We start from the raw sequence: 20,418 nt of genomic DNA on the forward strand, positions 1-20,418 counted from the left end.
TAGCAAACTAATTAGCCCTTACAAAGAGAAGATCTAAGAAAATACAACAAAGGCTAAAAAAACAAACGAAACTAAAAAAGTCAGCATAAGAAGGAAAACAATAAACAGCATCAAAAGTCATCCTACAGAGTTCGAGAAAATATTTGCAAACTACATACATGATAAGGGTTTAATATCCAAACAATATAATAACTCCTACAATAATAGTTTTTAAGAAAACTAGTAAGCCAATTAAAAATGGTCTAAGGACTAGAATAGACGTTTCTTTAAAGAAGACATTCGAATAGCCAACAAGTGTGTGAGTGAATACCCAATGTCACTGATTATCAGGAAAATGCAATCAAAGCTGCAGTGAAATAAGTCAAGCAGAGAGAGTCAATTATCATATGGTTTCACTTATTTGTGGAGCATAACAAATAGCATGGAGGACAAGGGGCGTTAGAGAGGAGAAGGGAATTTGGGTAAATTGGAAGGGGAGGTAAACCATGAGAGACTATGGACTCTGAAAAACAATCTGATGGGTTTGAAGTGGCGGGGGGTGGGAGGTTGGGGTACCAGGTGGTGGGTATTATAGAGGGCACGGCTTGCATGGAGCACTGGGTGTGGTGAAAAAATAATGAATAATGTTTTTCTGAAAATAAATAAATTGAAAAAAAAATTAAAAAAAAAAGCCGCAGTGAAATATCACCTCCTTCAGTCATGCAATTATGTAAAAAAGGACCACCCTATTTGGTACTTCAGTATTTAAAATGGTATTAGCCACAACTTAAACGTGGGAGAAAAAAATACATACTATAAACGTGTAATTTTGTTCCTTTTTAATGATGCCTATCTCAATGTATTTGCCTCTACTTAATGATGACTATCTCAATGTATTTGCCTCTACATTTACAATAAATTCTTTGATATCATCCATAGTTTATATTTTTTTAAAAAAACTTGATGGCTATTATCAGAAACACAAAATTCAGGTGTTGCCGAGGATGTGAAGAGATTGGAACACTTGCACACCGTTGGTGGGAATGCACAATGCTGCAACCATGGAAAACAATATAAGAGGTTGTGAAAAAGTTAAAAAGAGAACCACCGTATATAATCCAGTAATCCCACTTCTGAGTACATATCAAAAAGAATTTCAATCAGGATCTTGAAGAGATATTAAGCACTCCTTTTTTCATTGCCAACACTGTTCCCAAGAGCCAAGATGGGGAAACAACATCAATGCCCAAAGACAGATGAATGGATAAAGAAAGTGTGGTGTATATATAGAAGTGGTGCATATATAGAAGTAGTGTACTACCCTGCCTTAAGAGGAAAAAGAAAAAGGAAATCTGACAATATGAAGCCATATGGATGAATCTTGAGGACATTATGATAACTGAAATAAGCCAGTAACCGTAAAACAAATAGTGGATGATTTCACCTAAATGTGGTATCTGTGATAGTCAAATTCATAGAATGAAAGAGTGAATAAAAATTTGGTTGCCATGAGCTCTGTCTATTGGGTAATGGAGAATTACTAATACAGCATATGAAAGAATACAGAGTTGCTGTACAACATTGTACCCACACCAACAATCATGTATTGTATACCTAAATTTTAAGAGGCTAAATCTCATGTTAAGTATTCTTTGCATGATACAACTTAAATTTTAAAAAAAGTAAGAAACCACAGGTATCAAAATGGTCAAAATCCAAAACACTAACACCACCAAATGCTGGTGTCAAAAATTCAGAAATAGCCTAGGTCAATCCAATGACTTAAACCAAGGTGTTAATTAGTAAAAGCGTCATGCACACACCAAAAAGACAGTTCATGAACTGGGAACACTCAAACCAAAACATGGAATGAGGCCCAGGAGTATATTGTTAGAAAGCAATTTGTATAGTGAGGCCACCAGGAGTCTATCTTCTTGCTGGTGATTAGTTATATCAGAGTTGCTGTAAACGATATCCGAAATTAATCCGAAATTAATTAATCCAAAATTAGTACCTCACGTCAAACCTGGGAAACAGTTCAAGTTTTGCTTATGATTTCCAGAGGCAGAGCAAAAAATGATGCAGGTAAAGTTAATTCAACAAAAAAAACTAAATTAAGCTTTATTTGTAGACTAAGCTGATTTGGGAAGTAATCTTTGCCCAGAGAACTTTCAAGGCTGCTCAGTTTGGTTTTTATTTTAACATGGACAAGGATGTCTAGCAACAAGAAACTTCATTTGTGGCTGATGGGAATGCACAATGGTACAGCCTACTTGGAACACAAGCATAGAAGGTTCTTACATAGCTAATCACACTCCTACCATATCATCTAGCAATGACAATCTTTAGTGTTTCCCAAATGGCTGGAGAACTTCTGTCTACAAAAAACTTGTACAAAAATATTTGTAGCAGCTTTATTTATTATTGGCAAAACATGAAAGCAACCAAGATGTCATCAGTAGAAGAAAGGGTAAGCAAACTATAGCACAGCTAGATAAGGGAATCTTATTCAGTTCTGAAAAGAAATGAGCCATCAAACCATGGGAAGACGTGGAGGAAAATTACATGCATATTTCTAAGTGAAAGAAGCCAATCTGCAAAGGTTGCATTCTGTTTGATATCCACTATATGACATTCTGGAAAAGGTAAAACTATAGAGACAATAAAAACATCGGTGGTTGTCAGAGGTTACAGGGAGGAAGGGAAGAATTTCTTTAAGAAAAGGAAAGTTGAACTGGTGAGCAAAATTTTAAAAGTTTAGTAATACACAAGATGTGTGGGAAGTTTTTATGTACTCTTCTCAATTCCTCAAAGACCAACTTGCAGTCTTGTGCTGAGATTAGAAGTGATCATTGCTTCTTATAAAGGGCTGTGTAGTGCATGGTTGTTCTGTGACTTAAAATTTTCTCACGTGGCTCACCTAGTTTATTCCCTCCACCCCAATACCTTCAACACACACACACACACACTCACATATGTACATACCCACCCACGTAGGCAGCACCATCTTCCTCAATTATCCAAAAATGCGTGGTACTTCTTTTCCCTGACCCTTCCCAGGAGGCAGAGCAAACACTGAGGTGCTTCCACAGGAGGCCTGGGTTTCTCCTTATCTAGTTTTTCATGCAAGTTTGCTTTTCCCCATAAACAGCTCATTTTCTAAAGCTGGTTGACTTCGCTGCCTGCTGATAGCTTCTGTCCTGTTTCTCTCTGTGTTTGCAGCTTTCTGCCCTTTAAGATGTCTTTACTATATTTTTAATAGAGCTTTAGAAAAATCAAGATGTAAACATGCATTATTAGTCTACCATGGTTTTTTAAAAAAGATTTTATTTCTAAGTAGTCTCAACACTCAACATGGGTCTTGAACTTACAACCACAAGATCCAGAGTTGCAGCTCTGCCTTCTGAACCAGCCGGCACCCCTAGTCTGCCATTATATCCCAGTGTCAGAGAAAAATTCTTATTATATATTCTTTTCAATTGTTTGAAGTACATTTTGACGTGCATTTATATTTATAGAAGTTTTTAAAAAGTTTATATTTTAAACCATTTAAATAAAAAATTAATTTAAACCAAGAATATATACTAATATATATAAATATATTAATATTTTGATCATAGCTCATTCATAAAATCTACTGAAGTGGATAATAATTAAAGATTACAGGGCACCTGGGGGGCTCAGATGGTTAAGCGACTCACTCTCGCTTTCGGCTCAGGTCATGATCTCAGGATTATGAAATCAAGCCCCGTGTTAGGTTCCCTGTTCAGTGAGGAGTCTGCTTGAGATTTTCATTCCTTCTCCCACACTCCCTCCACCCAAGCCTCTGGCTATCATTCACTCTTGCTCTAAAATAAATAAATAAATTCTTAAAAATATTTAAAAAAAATTTTTAAATAAAATAAATAACATTTTAAAAATAAAGAATATTGCAACATTTTTGGCAAAGTATTGTACTGCAATACATACACTGTTTTTCTATTATTCATTACATAACTTCACTGACTCCTAAACATTTACCCAATCCCATGATTATGGCCCTCTGGGAGAGGGTGCAAAACAGGAGTTAGAGAAATTTAAAGGATTTCCCTCCCAGTGTCACCTACCCATCTATACTGCTAGGAAACTTCAGTGCAAGACCATTTTCTCTCACACTTCTCACATGGGTACTAAAAAGGATCTCACTTGAGTTCTTACTGTCAGAAAGTCAACTGATCTATTTTACTGGCCAGGACAGGAGCCACTTCCTCCATTCTGTTTCTGTACCCACCACTTCATTTTAAATATCAGCCTGAGTCTGTCACCTGATTTACTAGAGGAGAAAGCAGGGCAGAGGTCTCTGCCTTCTATTTTCCTTGCTCAGGTTCACATGTTCCTCCTCTTTTCCTCCCTTCCCTTCCTTCTCTAATAAATCCTGGTTTGGGGCTGAAGCTCTCCCATCACCTCTCCTGCCATATTCTGTCAGGAAGACATTAGGCATCACCACCTTCTCAGACGTACCATGTCTCTCTAAAAGAGTCATAGACACAACAACACACACAACAACACAAAATGATCTCAGATTCAAGTTTGATCTCAGATTCAAACTTGTGGGGCTGAATTCTCACTGCAAGGATGAGCAAGAGACCACTTCATTGTTATGTGGTTCTACCTTGAAATTACTTACGCTCTGGCTGAGGAACTCTTGGCATCAAACTGTTCTCAATGTCACTAAGGAACAGCTGGGGTTGGGGAATGTTACTTCTGGTTCCTGTGCTCTAGTTGTTTGTATGATTTTTGTTCCAACCACACACTGAGGGACAAACAACCACAGACTCCGCTGAAACCAGAATGGATCAGGCAGAGACACTCAGCTTCCAGGGCCCTGTTCTGCTCAGAGTTTGTACTCAGCTCCCCCTACAGTCCCCGTCACTGTGTCATTCATGGCACAGTAGTACACAGCTGAATCTGATGCTTGCACTGAGCCTTTCTCCAAATGGAAGGATTTGGATTTGCTGTTGAAGGTAGCTTCAAAACCTTTGTTGTGTTTCGTCTCTTTGTCCTTCAAGGCTTTCAGGAGGAGCTCTAGACCTTCTCCTGGATATTGGACATACCAAAAAAGAGTGGGGGACCATGTTGTTGAAAAAGTACAGTTTATAGTCAGGGAAGCTTCTTCGGAGAGGGTCATTTGACCCTCAGTCTGAGTCACTGAGTCTCCATGTGTTTGTCCTGAGGAAAAAAAAAGATATCTGTGTCACCTTGGACATAAAGTTCTTGGATAAAATTATGGTTAAAGGTTTTGCTGACACAATGGAAGAAAGAATCCAAATTTTAAGAGGCATTGTACTTACCAAGCATTAAGACTACCACAGTCACGAAGCCTGGAGAACACTTCATCTCTGGAACGTCACCTAAAAAATGTTCCTCATTCTTACCATGAAGAAAGGTTGGAGTGACAGAGAAATGATCAGTGGAAGCCCACATTTCACACAGGAAATGTGATTGTGGTAGGAAGCTGCACCCTCTGGTGGACAGGGACTGAAATGCGTGCATGTTGGCCAGAATCCTCCCCAAGTCGGCCATCTGTTTAACCCTGACTTCATGAGGCACATGCTGGGCTTCAGGTGGCCCTTGGAAGTCTGAACAACAGCAGTCCTGACTTCTCAGGTCTATTTTGTTCTTAAGACACTACCTGGTATGGAAGTTCTTTAACACAGCATCCCAGGGAATTTCTGTAGCTGGAGGATAGCAATCTTCTAAAGCATTTTACTTCATATTCTCATGTGTCCATGTGGGCCGGCCTATAACCCACTGGCTGCCAGGAAAGGAGTTGGAGTTGAATATGGAAAAGGTAATAGGAAACCAGGTCCTTTGCTGAGTGATTCTGTGTTTTTGGCACTGTACCGCAATATTTAGAGCTGTGATTGTAATTTTTAAAGCACTCCCTGAATATTTGTTAAATTAAACAAAAATGAACAAATGGCCTTTACTTGAAACACCATATTACTTGGTCATAAAAGTTAACAACTGTAAGGAATACTATCTTTTTAATGAAAGTTTTCCAGAGTAAAAGTCATACTTTTTTATAGTCAATAATTTTAATAGTCAAATATTCTGGAAAATCAGAATCATTCAATAATGAAATATATGAATTCTAGATAGAAGAAACATCATAAGTGAAGTTGAATTCCACAAAATGATCTCAGATTCTTTTTAAAAAATATAGTTTTGTATTTATTTGAGGGAGAGAGAGAGGAAAGAAAGAGGGGAGGGCCCAAGACAGAGGGAGAGGGAAAGCAGACTCCATGCCAAGATTTCAGTCTGATGCAGGACTCAATCTCAAGACCCTGAGATCGTACTTGAGCCCAAAACCAAGAGTGGGGGGGCACCTGGGTGCCTTCGTTGATCCAGCAATCCAGATCTGGTATATACTCAAAAATTGAAAGAATTTGGCTATGTACCCAGATTATTGAGATGTTTATGAATTTCTGTTTCTACCAAAAGGTAGAAGTAACCCAAAAGTATATCAACAGATTGGAATAGAAAAATAAAATGTGGTATGACATACACTGGAATATTATTCAGCCTTAAAAGGAAAGAGATTCTGTCATGTGATTCAACAAGGAAGAACCCTGCAGTCATTATGTTAAATGAAATGTCACAAAATGGCCAACACTGCATAATTCCACCTCCATGAGGTATCTAAAGCAGTCAAACTCATGGCAAGAAAAGCAGAATGGCAGTTTCCAGGGACTGGAAGGATGGAGTAATGGAGAGTTATTGTTTAATGAGCACAAATATCCAGTTTTTAAAGATGGAAAGAATTCCAGAAATCAATGGTGGTGCTGCTTGAACAACAATGTCAATGTATTTAATACTACTGATTTGTACACTTGAAAATTGTTAAAATGGTAAATAGTAGGTTAAAATGGTAAAAGTTTGTGATTAAAAAAGTTTGAGGAGTTTCTTGATAAGATTTCTATTTTACTTGTATGCCTTCTAAGTAAATATAAGAGGGTGTTACAATGCAAGACCAATTATCAACCATCTATTACTATCCAAATTTTAAGGCACTGCAGGAATGGGGTTAGAGGTGGAAGGAGGGAAATGGAGAGAATGATGATTTTGGAGTGTGAAACACTGTTCAAACCCCAGGGTTTGGAAGTACGCAAACTGAGCCACATGTTGGCAAAAAGTGCTTTTGAAGAAGTGTTGAAGTTAAGGGCAGGGACAGACAAAGAGAAAAATTCATACTCTGCTCCTTCACAGTGTCCCCCTAAGAGTCCCTAATTATGATCATTTGTGGATAAGACTGGTGAGAAGCAGGTAAACCTCCAGTGTGCAAACTGAGCACACCTATGCTAGAGGTGTTAATAAGATGGAACAAACAGAGAAGAGGCCCTTTAGTCCCCTTAGGAGGATAGCATATTGCTGGTTCTAAGAACCCTGATGAATAGGAATATCATCACTCCACAGCTGGGCTACTTCTACCACCATAGACTATCACTTAGATCACTAGGGTCATATGTGCTTTTCAGAATGTCAGCCCCCTTCTCTAGCACTAACTTCGCTGGTTGGGCTCGAGCTACCTTCTGGGCAATACTGGATCCTGAAGGAAAAAACATGGAATTAGGGGTGTCAGAATAAGTGATGTGGCACAAAGAAATTGTAGTTTACAAGTTATTATCCCTCCTTCCCACAACACCCACAAGACACTGCCCATCATCCCGTTTTAGGACATAGAGGAGGAACATTCCAACAAGGGTTCTCCCCACCTAGCCACATGGAAACCACAAACACCTGGAGAAGGCTGGGGAGCAACATGTTTGAGTTCTCCTCCTCCTCCTTCCGCTCCAGCTCCTCCTCCTACCCCCGCTCCTCCTCCCCCTCCTCCCCCTTCTCCTCTTCTTCCTCCCCTTTCCCCGCCTCCCCCTCCCCCTCCTCCTCCTCCTTCTCCTTCTCCTTCTTCTTCTTCTGTATCAGAGTTTGTCATTGTGAGGGGAGCCTGACAGGGTGAGGGAAGGATTCCTGTGTATGTGCTGCTGTGGCCCCAGAATAGGAAACATGGTATCTTGGTGTACCAAGTTGTGTGGGTCATGTCATAGTTCTTCATGTGCCAGGGAAAGTCTCACTACCCAACATCCTTTTGCATTATACAACCCTTAACTTGGAAACAATTACATCTGAAAATCAGATTTTTAAAAATTTTTTTCCAATTTATTTATTTTCAGAAAACAGTATTCATTATTTTTTCACCACACCCAGTGCTCCATGCAAGCCGTGCCCTCTATAATACCCACCACCTGGTACCCCAACCTCCCACCCCCCTGCCACTTCAAACTGAAAATCAGATTTTATATTGAAATGAAGATTAATGGTTTAACCTACTATGATATGTACATTCATTGCATCTGTGATGAAAGTAGTTGGGTGGCACCTACATGAAAATACTTCATGTAATGGATTATGGAAACAATATAAGATTAGGAATGATGAATCCTCACACTATGTATACTGCTCTTTCATCTAAGGTAGAAATAGATCACATGACAGGAAGGCAGTGTTTAGACATTCACTGTAGCTCTTTCAGTGTATCTATTGTTATGCCAGTGTTCCTCCTCACTACCCATGTCTCTACAGATACCTATGTACAGAGCCAAAAGCAGAAAAATCTAATCATTCTTTGTTGAAGAGTTCAGGTTGCAGCCCTCAGACAATAGATCCTGTCACCGAGGTCTTCTCCTTACTGTTTAGTTTCCACGGCTCAGCTGTGTTCAGAAAGGCCAGAATAGACACCAGAGTTTGGTAACTATGTTATAATCCTTTAACTTTACATTTTTCCCTTACCTCAGTTGAACCACAGTAAGCTTCCATGCTTTGTGTGCTCAGTTCTGAAGCGAATATTAGTCCAAATGCCTTTATGCAATCTACTAATAGTAAGGCAGTTGACACATGCATACAAAAATTTTCCCATATATCTCAGAAATCAAGTCTCATTATGATAACAAAAAATTACAAGTTCAAGAATAAATTGAATAATCTTCTAAGAGCAGAACATCATTAAGAGAGATATAAAAATGGAAAGAAACACTATGTACTCAAACAATCAAATAATCACATACACTTTAAAGACTTTTATTTTTTCAAATTAATTTATAAATATAATTCAAACAGAAAGCTTAGTTTAAAATTATGAGTCAGTAACAGAATTGTCCTTTCCTTCTTTTGTTATCATCTATTGATAGTCAATTATGTGGGAAAGTTTTCCTAGGTACTGAAAATATAGAAATGAATGAAATACAAAATTCTGTGTCCTAAATTGTATGAGACAATTATTGTGAACAGATACATACAGAATTGTGTAAATGAGAACAGATTTCTGAGCTTTATCTGAAGCTCACATTGTCAGATCACTCCCTATCTAAATTCCCCTTAAACACACAAACAGTACTTACCCCCTGTGTGCTTGGAAAAACTGGGGCACAATTTTTGAACAAGACATTAATCAAAGCACATAGAAATGGTAGTCAAGGGGTGTGTGGGTGGCTCAGTAAACCAGGCAGCTGACTTCAGGTCGTGTCATGATCTCAGGTTCCCAGGATCCTGCTCCAAGCTGAGAGAGGAATCTGCTTCTCCCTTTCCCTGTGCCTCTCCTTCCACTCATACTTGCACTCTATTTTTTTCTCTCTCTCTCAAATAAACACATAAAATCTTTTTAAGAAAAAGAAATGGCTGTCAAATATTGCCCCAAATACAGAGGAACAAAATTGATTTGAAAGTGTAATTAATTAAAATATACCACAGAGCTATATTAAAGCACATGTTAAATGAAAACTTAAAAAAGTAGTTTTTAAAAAAGCAGATGTTTGAGGGAAAGACTTGATGAAGTGTAATAATCAAATCAAAATACATAAAGTGAAAAAAATCATGATCCTAATCATAATAATTTTTAGCCTAAAAGGAATATTAGCAATATTATGTGATTACAGAATTATCACTTTCAAATTTGCACTTTCTGTATTTCTCTATTTGACATGTAATGTTTTAGAATTGAAAAATTATAAATTTTACTTTGAAACACAGTATTAAGTAGCCATCCATAATAAGGACTGTATTACTGGTTATTTGTAGGTGAGGAGTCTGAATAGCAAATGTGAAGTCATCCTGAAAACTTGAATTTCAAAATAAAACATTATTAAATCACTTCAAGAACCCAAAAACAAGAATCATCCAACAAAATGTTTTCACCGTGTTTGGGTCATCTCCATCTTAATAGTCTAACATGTTAGCTTCCACCTACAGACAAACAACAGTACAAAACCTATCCTTGAAAGTCTGTGTCAGAGGCCAGGGGCTGCCCCGATCCCAGGTGTGAGTGGAGGCAGCAGGTGCGTGGGAAGCAATGTGTGCTTGCTGCACAGAAGTACACAGCTGAGTCTTCAGGCTGGGTGTCTCTGATGTGCAGGGAGAAACGTTTGGCCGTCCTATTCAATGAAAGAGTGAGTCTTTGGTCTTCTTTTGTGGCCACAGTTGAACGAATGTATGTAAGGAGCTGGGGACCTTTTCCAAGTTCTTGCTTATACCAGGGGAAGTAGTCTGAAGTACTGTCTGAATAACTGCAGTTGATAACAGAGCTGCTTCCCTCCTGGACACTTAGGGTAGAAGGATGCTGCTCCACATTCTCTCCCTGGCTGAACCCTGTGCAGAAAGAAAAGGTCAGAGAAAGGAGAAGAGATTCCAGGTTATTGTGCTTCAGAATGCTGTTTTTCGACACTAAGTGGAGGAAACCCGAGTAAAGCCAGTCTTGACTTCTGAAGAATATCCACTAATATACTCTGAACTCACAGTTCAGCTGCAGCCACAAGAACATGATTAAAGCTCCCATGGATGTCTTCATGGTTCCTCCCAGTTAGGTTCAGAATTGTAGCCTCCAGCCAGCTCAGCGCCTTCTCTTATCAGGCTGTCCCTTCTTTTCTCTAACAGAGTAACTTCCCACACTGTTACCAGCCAATAAGAAAAAGGATCTGCTTCTGCCATAGTCTAGTCCATCAGATGTACTAAAATGAACCCTCCATGTATTCTGCATCAGCACAGGTGCACTGCCATCTTGTGGTCACATCTTTATGAATTTGCTGGGGAAATGTTCTCTTAACCTGTGCCTCTGAGGGACTCACATGCATTAAGGCAGCAATCGTTCAAGGAAATTATATCTTAGATCAGGGATGAACTGTACAGTAAGAACATGGAGATCAAGGTTTACATGCCTGCACACTGCTGAGTCACTGTTAGTAATTTGGAAAGAGGTAGATGCTATTGCTATTTATTCAGTGATGGGCTGGTGTCCATGTTTGAACTCAGGAAAGAATCAAGATTCAGTCTCTTAAACAAAGAAAATGGAAACTCTTCCCTTTCTGCCAAACCTATTGTCCTCATTTGTCTGTTACAGAGAAAAACCATTTGTAAAAGGAACATAGAAGCCAAAAATTAGAGTAAGAGAGAGAAGGTCATTTGATATTTCAAATGCCTCTTTTTTCAGACTATTCCTCCTCTGGTCTTGCTCCAGACCTTGGGATTCCCAGAGAGCTGACGGTACCAACAGTCAAAATGTTTAATGTCAAAGAGGAAGTGAGGAAACCCACTTTCTTTCCCGCCTCACTCATTCAATACCTAATTGTTTCTTACTGTTATCTTGGTTACAGTCTCTGATGTGTAAATGAAGTTGGACTCAAGAATTTCTAAGAGCACTTCCAGCTTTAAATTTCTTTTGTACTATATAACAAAACAAATATTTGTTGATGACTGGTGGTATGCACTGTGGACAAGTGTCAGAGTGGGTGAAATTGCCTGCATCATGGAACTCCAAGACTATTTTCACAGCCACAGATGACCGAGTATGTCTGAGGTTGATCTTAGCCAATGACAGAGGCATCTTCAGAAGCAGAGATACGATCCTCAGGATGAAATCCTATCAGGATTTTCATTTCTTCTAGAAGATCAATAATGTATCAAGGAGAGCTAAATCCATATGAAAATGTAATAAAATGGGATTTATTCACTGAGTGAAAGTTCTTCACAGGCAGTGAGATCAGGGGGATTCATGGCTGAGCCATGTGAAGGCAGGATATTCTTCTGGAGATGTATCTCATATATATATGAGATACACACACACACACACACACACATATATATATATATATAAAACATATAATTTATATATCTTACAGAAGAAAGAAAGAATGTTGGCAGTTGAAACAACCTAGAGGGGGAGAGAAGTACTTTTTAAGACAGCTTAATTTCTTTTTGGATTCTGGCTTTCTCCTTGAAACTTTACTTTGGAGTTTCCTTATTTCCAGCCATGGATATCTACACAATTTTTGAGATCATTCCAAAATGAAAACTTGGGAACATCTTTCAAAAAGCAAGGAAAAATTCTCATTAGGTAAAGTTTCTAGAGGAATCATTTATCAAAAATGTTTTAACTCTTCATACTTATTAGTTTCATGTCTCTCAATTTAATTTTTTAAGGACTCTCTTATTTTCAACCATCTCGACTAGGTTCAAAGAAAAACAAGGCTGATGTACTGGGTATCCGATGCAACTCCTGCCCCCACACAGGTATAGCCTCTCCTATTATCAACCTCCCCTGGACAATTTTCACAGTGAAGGAGCTGCCAGATCATATAACCCAAAGCCCAGAGTTTATCTAGGGTTCACTCCAGCTACTGTGCATTCTATGGGTGTGAACAAATGTAAGTATGTATCCACCATTATAGTATCACAGAGACTAGGCTCACTACACTAAGTATTGTCTGTGCTCTTCATCCCTGCTGCTCCCCTCAACCTTTGAAAACCGCAATCTTTTACTCCCTCCTTAGTTTTGCCTTTTCCAAAAAGTCATAGGATCAGAATCATACCCTACCTAGCCTTTGAAGATCAGCTGTATTCACTTAGTAAAATGCATACAGGTTTCCCTTATGTCTTCATGGCTTCATGGCTCATTTCTTTTTAGCAGCAAATCATATTCCATTGTTTGGATGTACCACCATTTATTTATTCATTCACTTATTGAAAGACATGTAACTTACCTCAAGGTTTTGGAAATTATGAATAAAATTGCTATAAAACACCTGTGTACAAATTTGTGTGGACATAATTTTTAAAACCCTTTGGGAAAATACTCGGGAAATTCATTGTTGCATCATACGGTAAGAATATGTTTAGTCCCATAAGAAACTGCCAAACTGCTTTCATGAAATGTCCAGGTACACACTTTCAATCTGTAGTAATTTCCCAACATTATTTACTACACCCTTGGCTGTATGTCAAAGCCCCAGCTAGTCCAAAGCAGGGACAGACACCACAGGTGGCCCCGTCAACTGCTTAGCTCACACACAGCCTGCTGTGACCCAAAAGCTGAGCCTGCATGTGTTCCCGCCTGTGTCCTGGTGCCGCATGTACCTCTCTGCTCAGGCACTTGTTCCTCCCACTTATAGGACTCACTTATAAAAGGCAAGTATAAAGGTAAAACTAGTATTAATTTCAAGACAGGGCACAGCATCAAAGGTCAGGGTTCCTTGGGAGATTTGGGGGGCTGTGTAACTGCACAGGTCCCATGCTCAAGAAACTGAGTTTCCTCCCAGCTTCAGGGAATCTGCCCATTTACCTTCATCTGAATTTTCAGGGGCACAGGCTTTCTTGTCAATGCCCTTCTCTCAACATAGAAGCCAGTGCAGGCTGGAATCCTATTTTTGCTGGAATCTTTCTGGATGTATTTCATGCAGTCTTTGTCTCTGGTTGCAAGAGGGAAGGGTTCTTTTAGGGTAATCCTGAAAGCTGTCTTCTCCCTTCCCCAGACTGGGAATAATGTTATAAAATCATGAGTAATAAATTCATACAAAATGCAAGGAAGAGCAATGATTTTCATGGAGCAGAATGAAAATTTTCATAAGCTTGTCCACACAAGGTGTTATTTAGAAAAGACTTAAATACATACTTCTATCAGTGATATGTTAACGTATTATAAAACTGATCAATGGAGGGTATTATAGAGGGCACAGCTTGCATGGAGCACTGGGTGTGGTGAAAAATAATGAATACTGTTTTTCTGAAAATAAATAAATTGGGGAGAAAAAAAAAACAAAAAAAACTATGGAAAGAACCAAGATGCCCTTCAACGGATGAATGGATAAGGAAGATGTGGTCCATATACACTATGGAGTATTATGCCTCCATCAGAAAGGATGAACACCCAACTTTTGTAGCAACATGGACGGGACTGGAAGAGATGGTTTCACTTATTTGTGGAGCATAACAAATAGCATGGAGGACATGGGGAGTTAGAGAGGAGAAGGGAATTTGGGTAAATTGGAAGGGGAGGTGAACCATGAGAGACTATGGACTCTGAAAAACAATCTGAGGAATTTGAAGTGGCGGGGGGATGGGAGGTTGGGGTACCAGGTGGTGGGTATTATAGAGGGCACTGATTGCATGGAGCACTGGGTGTGGTGAAAAAATAATGAATACTGTTTTTCTGAAAATAAATAAATTGAAAAAAAAACGAAAAAAAAACTGATCAATGGAAATCATTAAGATTTTGTGATTCTAAAGTGTCTTCTGGATCAGGTACTCAGAGGATAAGCTCTTATGTCACCTCAGATTCACTAAGTTTCAGAATAATAAGAGCTCCACTAAAGCACTTATGCTCTAAAATCCTCATTTATTCTCTCATGAAATAAAAGTTCTTATTCACAGGGTATTACCTCACTAAAATAAAAAATATATGCAATTAGATAAGTAGAGCGCCTGACCCTCAATAAAATTATTTTATTTTATTTGTATTTTCAAGGGGAAAATGGTGAATACAGACTGGAGAAAACATTACATATGTTCTCTTTACTATCCTTTGATAGTAAAACATTTACAGGTAACTAAAAATTTTAGTCAACTCTCTCTATTTTGGATGACCATCTATTTTTTCAAGCCTTTTCCATTTGGCTATTTACAAATAATTTATATGCTAGCTGCCAGGACATCTGTCTTCCCAGGGTACTGGATATGGGCATCTCTGTCACTTGCTCCAAAGGTTCCATGGTAGAACTTTTTACCTACAAAGGGCTTTTGGGAAGGAAAAGGGCAGGAAAAGCAAGTGAATTGAAAGCACTGGTAGGTCTAATTTAGAAGGAAAAAAAAGTGCTGTAACATAAGTCTAAAAATATGTGAAGGCTGCTGTGGGGGCAAATACCCACCCCAGGGAGAGGCGGGGGCTGCAGGCGCAGCTGCAGTTTGGGTGCAGGCTGCAGATCACCGGGGAGCACTGTGCCTCCCCTGCACACAGGTAGGTGGCTGAGTCTTCCAGTCGGGAGGCCGTGATGTGGAGGGTGCTGGACCGATCCTTAGTATTCACTGTGCAGGTTAACCTTCCACTCTGCTTCATCCCCGAAAACATGGAAAACAATGAGGTGAAGCCGCTGCCCCCAGGATTCTGTCGGAACCACTGCACTCTGTTCACTGTGCTAGAAAAATTGCACTCGAGAGTAGAGCTGGCTCCCTCCTGGAGGCTCAGGGCTGAAGGGCTCTGCTCCACCGTCATCCCTCTCACCCCTGTGTGGAAAGGGAAAAACACAAATAATATGACTGGGGAGTCAGCGGTGCCATTTTCAAACCTGTAAAATATTCAAAGAACCAATCCCAATGATGTAGGACCTTCTAGGAGTTCTCTGTCAGCTCACTCCCCTCACCACTGGGCTGCGGACTCCACCCAATACCCATGAGGAATGCAACTCACAGCAAACATGGACCCACAGAAGCCCCAGCAGAGCTCCCCAGTCTGTCTTCATGTTTCTTTTTCAGTGGCTATATTAGGAGCACTCTAGTCTGCAGAGTGTAGAGTCCAGGGTCCAGAAAAATTGTGTTCTTACCCTCAATCGCTTCCAACAGAACCACTGAGCACCAATCACACCTCAGCTCTGTCATTCACAGAACTCCAGACTCCACCCACAGTGACCCAGTAGCAGTGCACAGTAATCTCTCCAAAAGTGTGCTTGCCAGCAAGGCAGAGAGGTAGGTGCCAAATTTCCAATAAAGGAAGATATAAGGGATTTTTCTGAAAACACTTTATGTAAGATTTATGGGTTAGCATGTGAGGAAAGCTAAATGATCCTTCTAGAAGTGTCAATGTCCCAAAGGAGGTTACATAGAACCTTGAAGACTCATAGGGAAGAGACACTCCATTCCCCAAACTGCATACTTAGACAATGTGAGAATTCAGCTATGTATAAATACTGATAAAGGAAAACTATCTGGTAGCATGCATTGTGTATTGCAGAAGTAACTACAATTTCTTGAAGTCAGGAGAGTTCTAGAAACCAAAACAGGCAGCCAACATCTGCATTAAAAAATGATTCCAACCAGAATTTTGTTGGTGAAAAATACATTTCTGCATAATGCCCCCTCTGATTTAATTTCCACCTCTCCACCTCTCCTGTGCTACTGGTGGATACTCTTTCACCCACATAGCTGAGGCGGGCCAAGTCACATGTTGCTGGTCAAAGTCAATATTTATCTCTTTCTTTCCATCTATTTTTGTTCCTTTTTTTCCCTTTTTTCTTGTTCCCTCCACTCTGAGCAGAGATATATAAAATGGTAGAATATCGGGGATTTTGAAATAATTTCAATGCCAGTAGGTTTAGGGGCTTTTATTCATAACAACCGATACCAGGTAACAGAATGTTTTCTGTCTCATTTCCTCCGTCACAAGGTCCAGAACTATCCCTATCCTGTCACCTGTCTCTAAGAATTATCTCTATAATGGATTTCTAGAGACATGGCCTACAAATGTCTGAAGTTGATATGCAATGGCAGAACTGAAAACCTTAGATGAGCTTTACACAAACCTGGTTCCCACTTTCTCCCCACCTTTCCTATCTATAATTGGACTGGCTCACATGATTTCTGTTCTCTCTTTTAATTGTGCAAACTTGGACCACCAGGAAGTCTTTGCTTCTTGTTAGGACTAGAGTGCCCCCTAGAGGACTGAAGGGGTCAACTAAGATGCCTTCAGACCAAGCAACTCCTTCGGACACAGATCCCCAGGCCTATTCATTCCAAACTTCCTGATGAAGGAAATGCAGATGGTCAGAGTTGAAGATTATTGCTTAGATTGAATGAGGATTACAAGTAAACCTAAACCTACTTTTAAAGTGAAATTTTAAAGAAAATTATATCAGAAAACAATTCGGTAAATCTCATTTTGTGCTATTTATTTGATTTCTTTACTGCAGTTCAAAAGAAACCCACAAATATTAATTGAACTTTTAGTTTCATTGGGGTAGTTTACTAGATTTCAGAATATATAAAGAGTAATGGAATATTACTCAGCCATATAAAAGAATGAAATTTTGCCACTTGCAATAACATGGTTAGAGCTAAAGAGTATAATAATGAGGGAAAATAAGGAAAATAATGCAGTTGGAGGAAGACCATATGATTTCACTCCTGTGGAATTTAAGAAACAAGCCAAACAAGATAAAGGGAAAAAATAAGACAGAGTGAGATAAAGGAAGAACACACTCTTAACTAAACAGAACACACTGATGGTTACCAGAAGGGAGAGGGCTGGGGATTGGTTAAATAGGTGAGGAGATGAAGAAGTGCCTTTGTCCTGATGAGCACCAGGTGATCTGTGGAAGTGTTGAAAGAAAACAGCCAAGAAAGATGAGCAGATAGGATGGGATTTTCCTGCTGTTTCTGTGTGGAAAGACTAAAGCCCTTTCTTCACCTGCTAAACCCACCACACTCACAGGAGAGATACCAAGGAAGGTCAGTCTTGTGGAATCAGTCAAAGCTATTTAAGAGAACACCTCATTAGCGAATTAAGGTTACTCCTGCAAAGGGAAGATCTAAAGAAGAAAGGAAGAGATTAAAACATTTAATATTCCAATAGAAAAGAGAACAGAAGAGAGAAGAAAACTGGGAGAGATGAAATATCTAGAATAAATTGAGATTTGCAGAAAAGGATGAAAGTAAAATTAAGCAAATTTCACATCTTGATAGAGCACAGGATAAAAACAAGTGTGAGTAACAGCCTCTACACATTCTTCAGTGGTCTCCCATATATCCATTCTTTCACAACTGGGAATGCTTTAAGAGCTATTGAACGCACACATTGCTAATGCCTCTAAAAACCCATTAAGAGAAGTTGAGAAACTATCATCAAAATTGTCTATAACCATTCTCCACATGAGAAATCAAGTGCAAATTTGAATCAAGGGAGACTTCGACTGTCTTGTTTATGCATATCACATTTATTTTAGTATCTTATTAAATGAGATGTCTCACAAAAAACAATCTTGGAGTCATACCCACACATAAAAATATCTTAATCATTTTAACAGCTTATCTTTTAAATGCATGCTTTAGTGCATTGCTTCCTAAATTAAAGTGTTCCTTTGTCTTAGATATTCCCCCTAGGAATTATGTATATAGATCTAATATCCTAACAAAAGATCCTCACTAAATAACCTAATTTACAGATCAAGGAACTAAGAAAAGAATAAAGTAAGTTCCAAGTCTAGAGAAGGAAGGAAATAACAAAAATTACAGCAGAAATAGCAAAACAATAGAAAAAGTCACAAACTAAGAGAATTTTTTTTTGTTAGTTTAAAAAGAGAGAGTACATGCAAGCTGGGGGAGGGAGAGGGAGAGAGAGAATATTAAACAGGCTCCACATTCAGTCCAGAGCCTGACACAAGGATCAGTCTCACAATCCTGAGGTCATGACCTGAACCTAGATCAAGAGTCGAATGCTTAACATACTAAGCCACCCAGGCAACCCTAAAAGTTATTTTTCTGAAAAGAAAACATAGGAGAGAAGTTCCACAATATTGGTTTTAGCAGTAATCAATGATGTGACTTCAAAAGCAAAGGGAACAGAAGCAAAAACTAACAAGGGGGACCACATCAAACTAAAAAGCTCAGTACAACAAAGGAAACAGTCAGCAGCATCAAAAGTCATCCTACAGAGTGGAAGAAAATATTTGAAAACTACATATATATGATAAATGGCTAATATCCAAACTATAAAAGGAACTCCTATAATAATAGTTTAAAAAATACCAATAAGCCAAATTTAAAAAATGGTCTAAGGACTAGATAGACATTTCTTCAAAGAAGATACTCAAATTGCCAACAAGTATGTGAGAAAATACGCAATGTCACTAATGATCAGGAAAATATGAATCAAAATCCCAGTGAAATATCACCTCACAGAGTCATGTAAACATGTAAAAATGGGCCATCCCATTATATATTTCAGTATTTAAAATGCTGATACCAGCCACAACCTAAAGGTGGCAGAAAAAAGCACATACTTTAAACATGTGTAATTTTCTACTCCCTTTTAATGATGACTATCTCAATGTATTTGCCACTACATTTGCAACAAATTTTTATATCATCCATATTTTATACATTAAACAGTGAAGACTATTATCAAAAATAGAAAACAACAGTGTTGTCAGGGATGTGAAGAGATTGGAACACTTGTGCATTCTTGGTGGGAATGCACAGGGCTCTAACCATGGAAAACAATATAGGGATTCTTCAAAAGTTGAAAACAGAACTAACATATGATCCAGTAATCCCACTCCTGGGTATGTAATAATAAGAACTGAAATCAGGGGACACCTCTGTGACTCAGTCAGTTAGATGTTTGCCTTTAACTCAGGTCATGATCCCAGGATCCCTACTCAGTGGGGGGTCTACTTCTCCCCATGCCTGCTCCTCCCCCTGCTGTACTCTCCTTCTTTCTCTGACAATAAATAAATAAATAAATAAATGAATAAATAAAATCTTTTAAAAATAATTGAAATCAGAATCTCAAAGAGTTATTAAGCACTCCTATGCTCATTGCAGCACTGTTCACAATAGCCAAGATAGGGAAACAACTTGAATGCCCAATAACAGATAACTGGATAAAGAAAGTGTGCTATATACATAAGCAGAGTACTGTTCAGCCTTAAAAAGAAAAAGGAAAAGAAAATCCTACAATATGCAACCACATGGATGAATCTTGAGGATATTATGGTAACTGAAATAAGCCAGTCACAGGAAGACAAATAGTATGTGATTCCACTCTTAATGTGGTATCTAAAATATTCAAATTTATAGAACCAAAGAGTGAATCAAGGAAAAGGTTGCCATAGGCTCTGCAGACAGGGTAAGAGGGAGTTACTAATCCAGCATATGAGAGATTACAGAGTTATTGTACAACATTGTATCCATAGCCAACAATCCCGTATTGTACACTTAAAATTTCAAGAGGCTATATCTCATGGTAAGTGTTTGCTACACAATACAAATTACATTAAAAAAAAAAAAAGACAGTGAAGTCTCACCTGTTAGAATGGCCAAAATCCAAAATACTACCACCACCAAATGCTGGTGTCAGAAACTCAGAAATAG

The 20,418-nt window shown here is 38.7% G+C and overlaps 1 pseudogene and 1 gene segment (V, D, J or C); both read right to left on the reverse strand.

The window, feature by feature from the left end:
* Window positions 1-10,279: 10,279 nt before the first annotated feature.
* On the reverse strand, window positions 10,280-10,855 carry LOC122894535. The segment is given in 2 exon segments: window positions 10,280-10,656; window positions 10,804-10,855. Coding segments are annotated over 2 exon segments (429 nt in total).
* A 1,012-nt stretch (window positions 10,856-11,867) lies between these two features.
* Window positions 11,868-15,794, reverse strand: LOC122894536 (annotated as a pseudogene).
* Window positions 15,795-20,418: the final 4,624 nt, after the last annotated feature.

Source organism: Neovison vison, chromosome 13 (genome assembly GCF_020171115.1).
Source record: "Neovison vison isolate M4711 chromosome 13, ASM_NN_V1, whole genome shotgun sequence".
Taxonomy (NCBI): Eukaryota; Metazoa; Chordata; class Mammalia; order Carnivora; family Mustelidae; genus Neogale; species Neogale vison.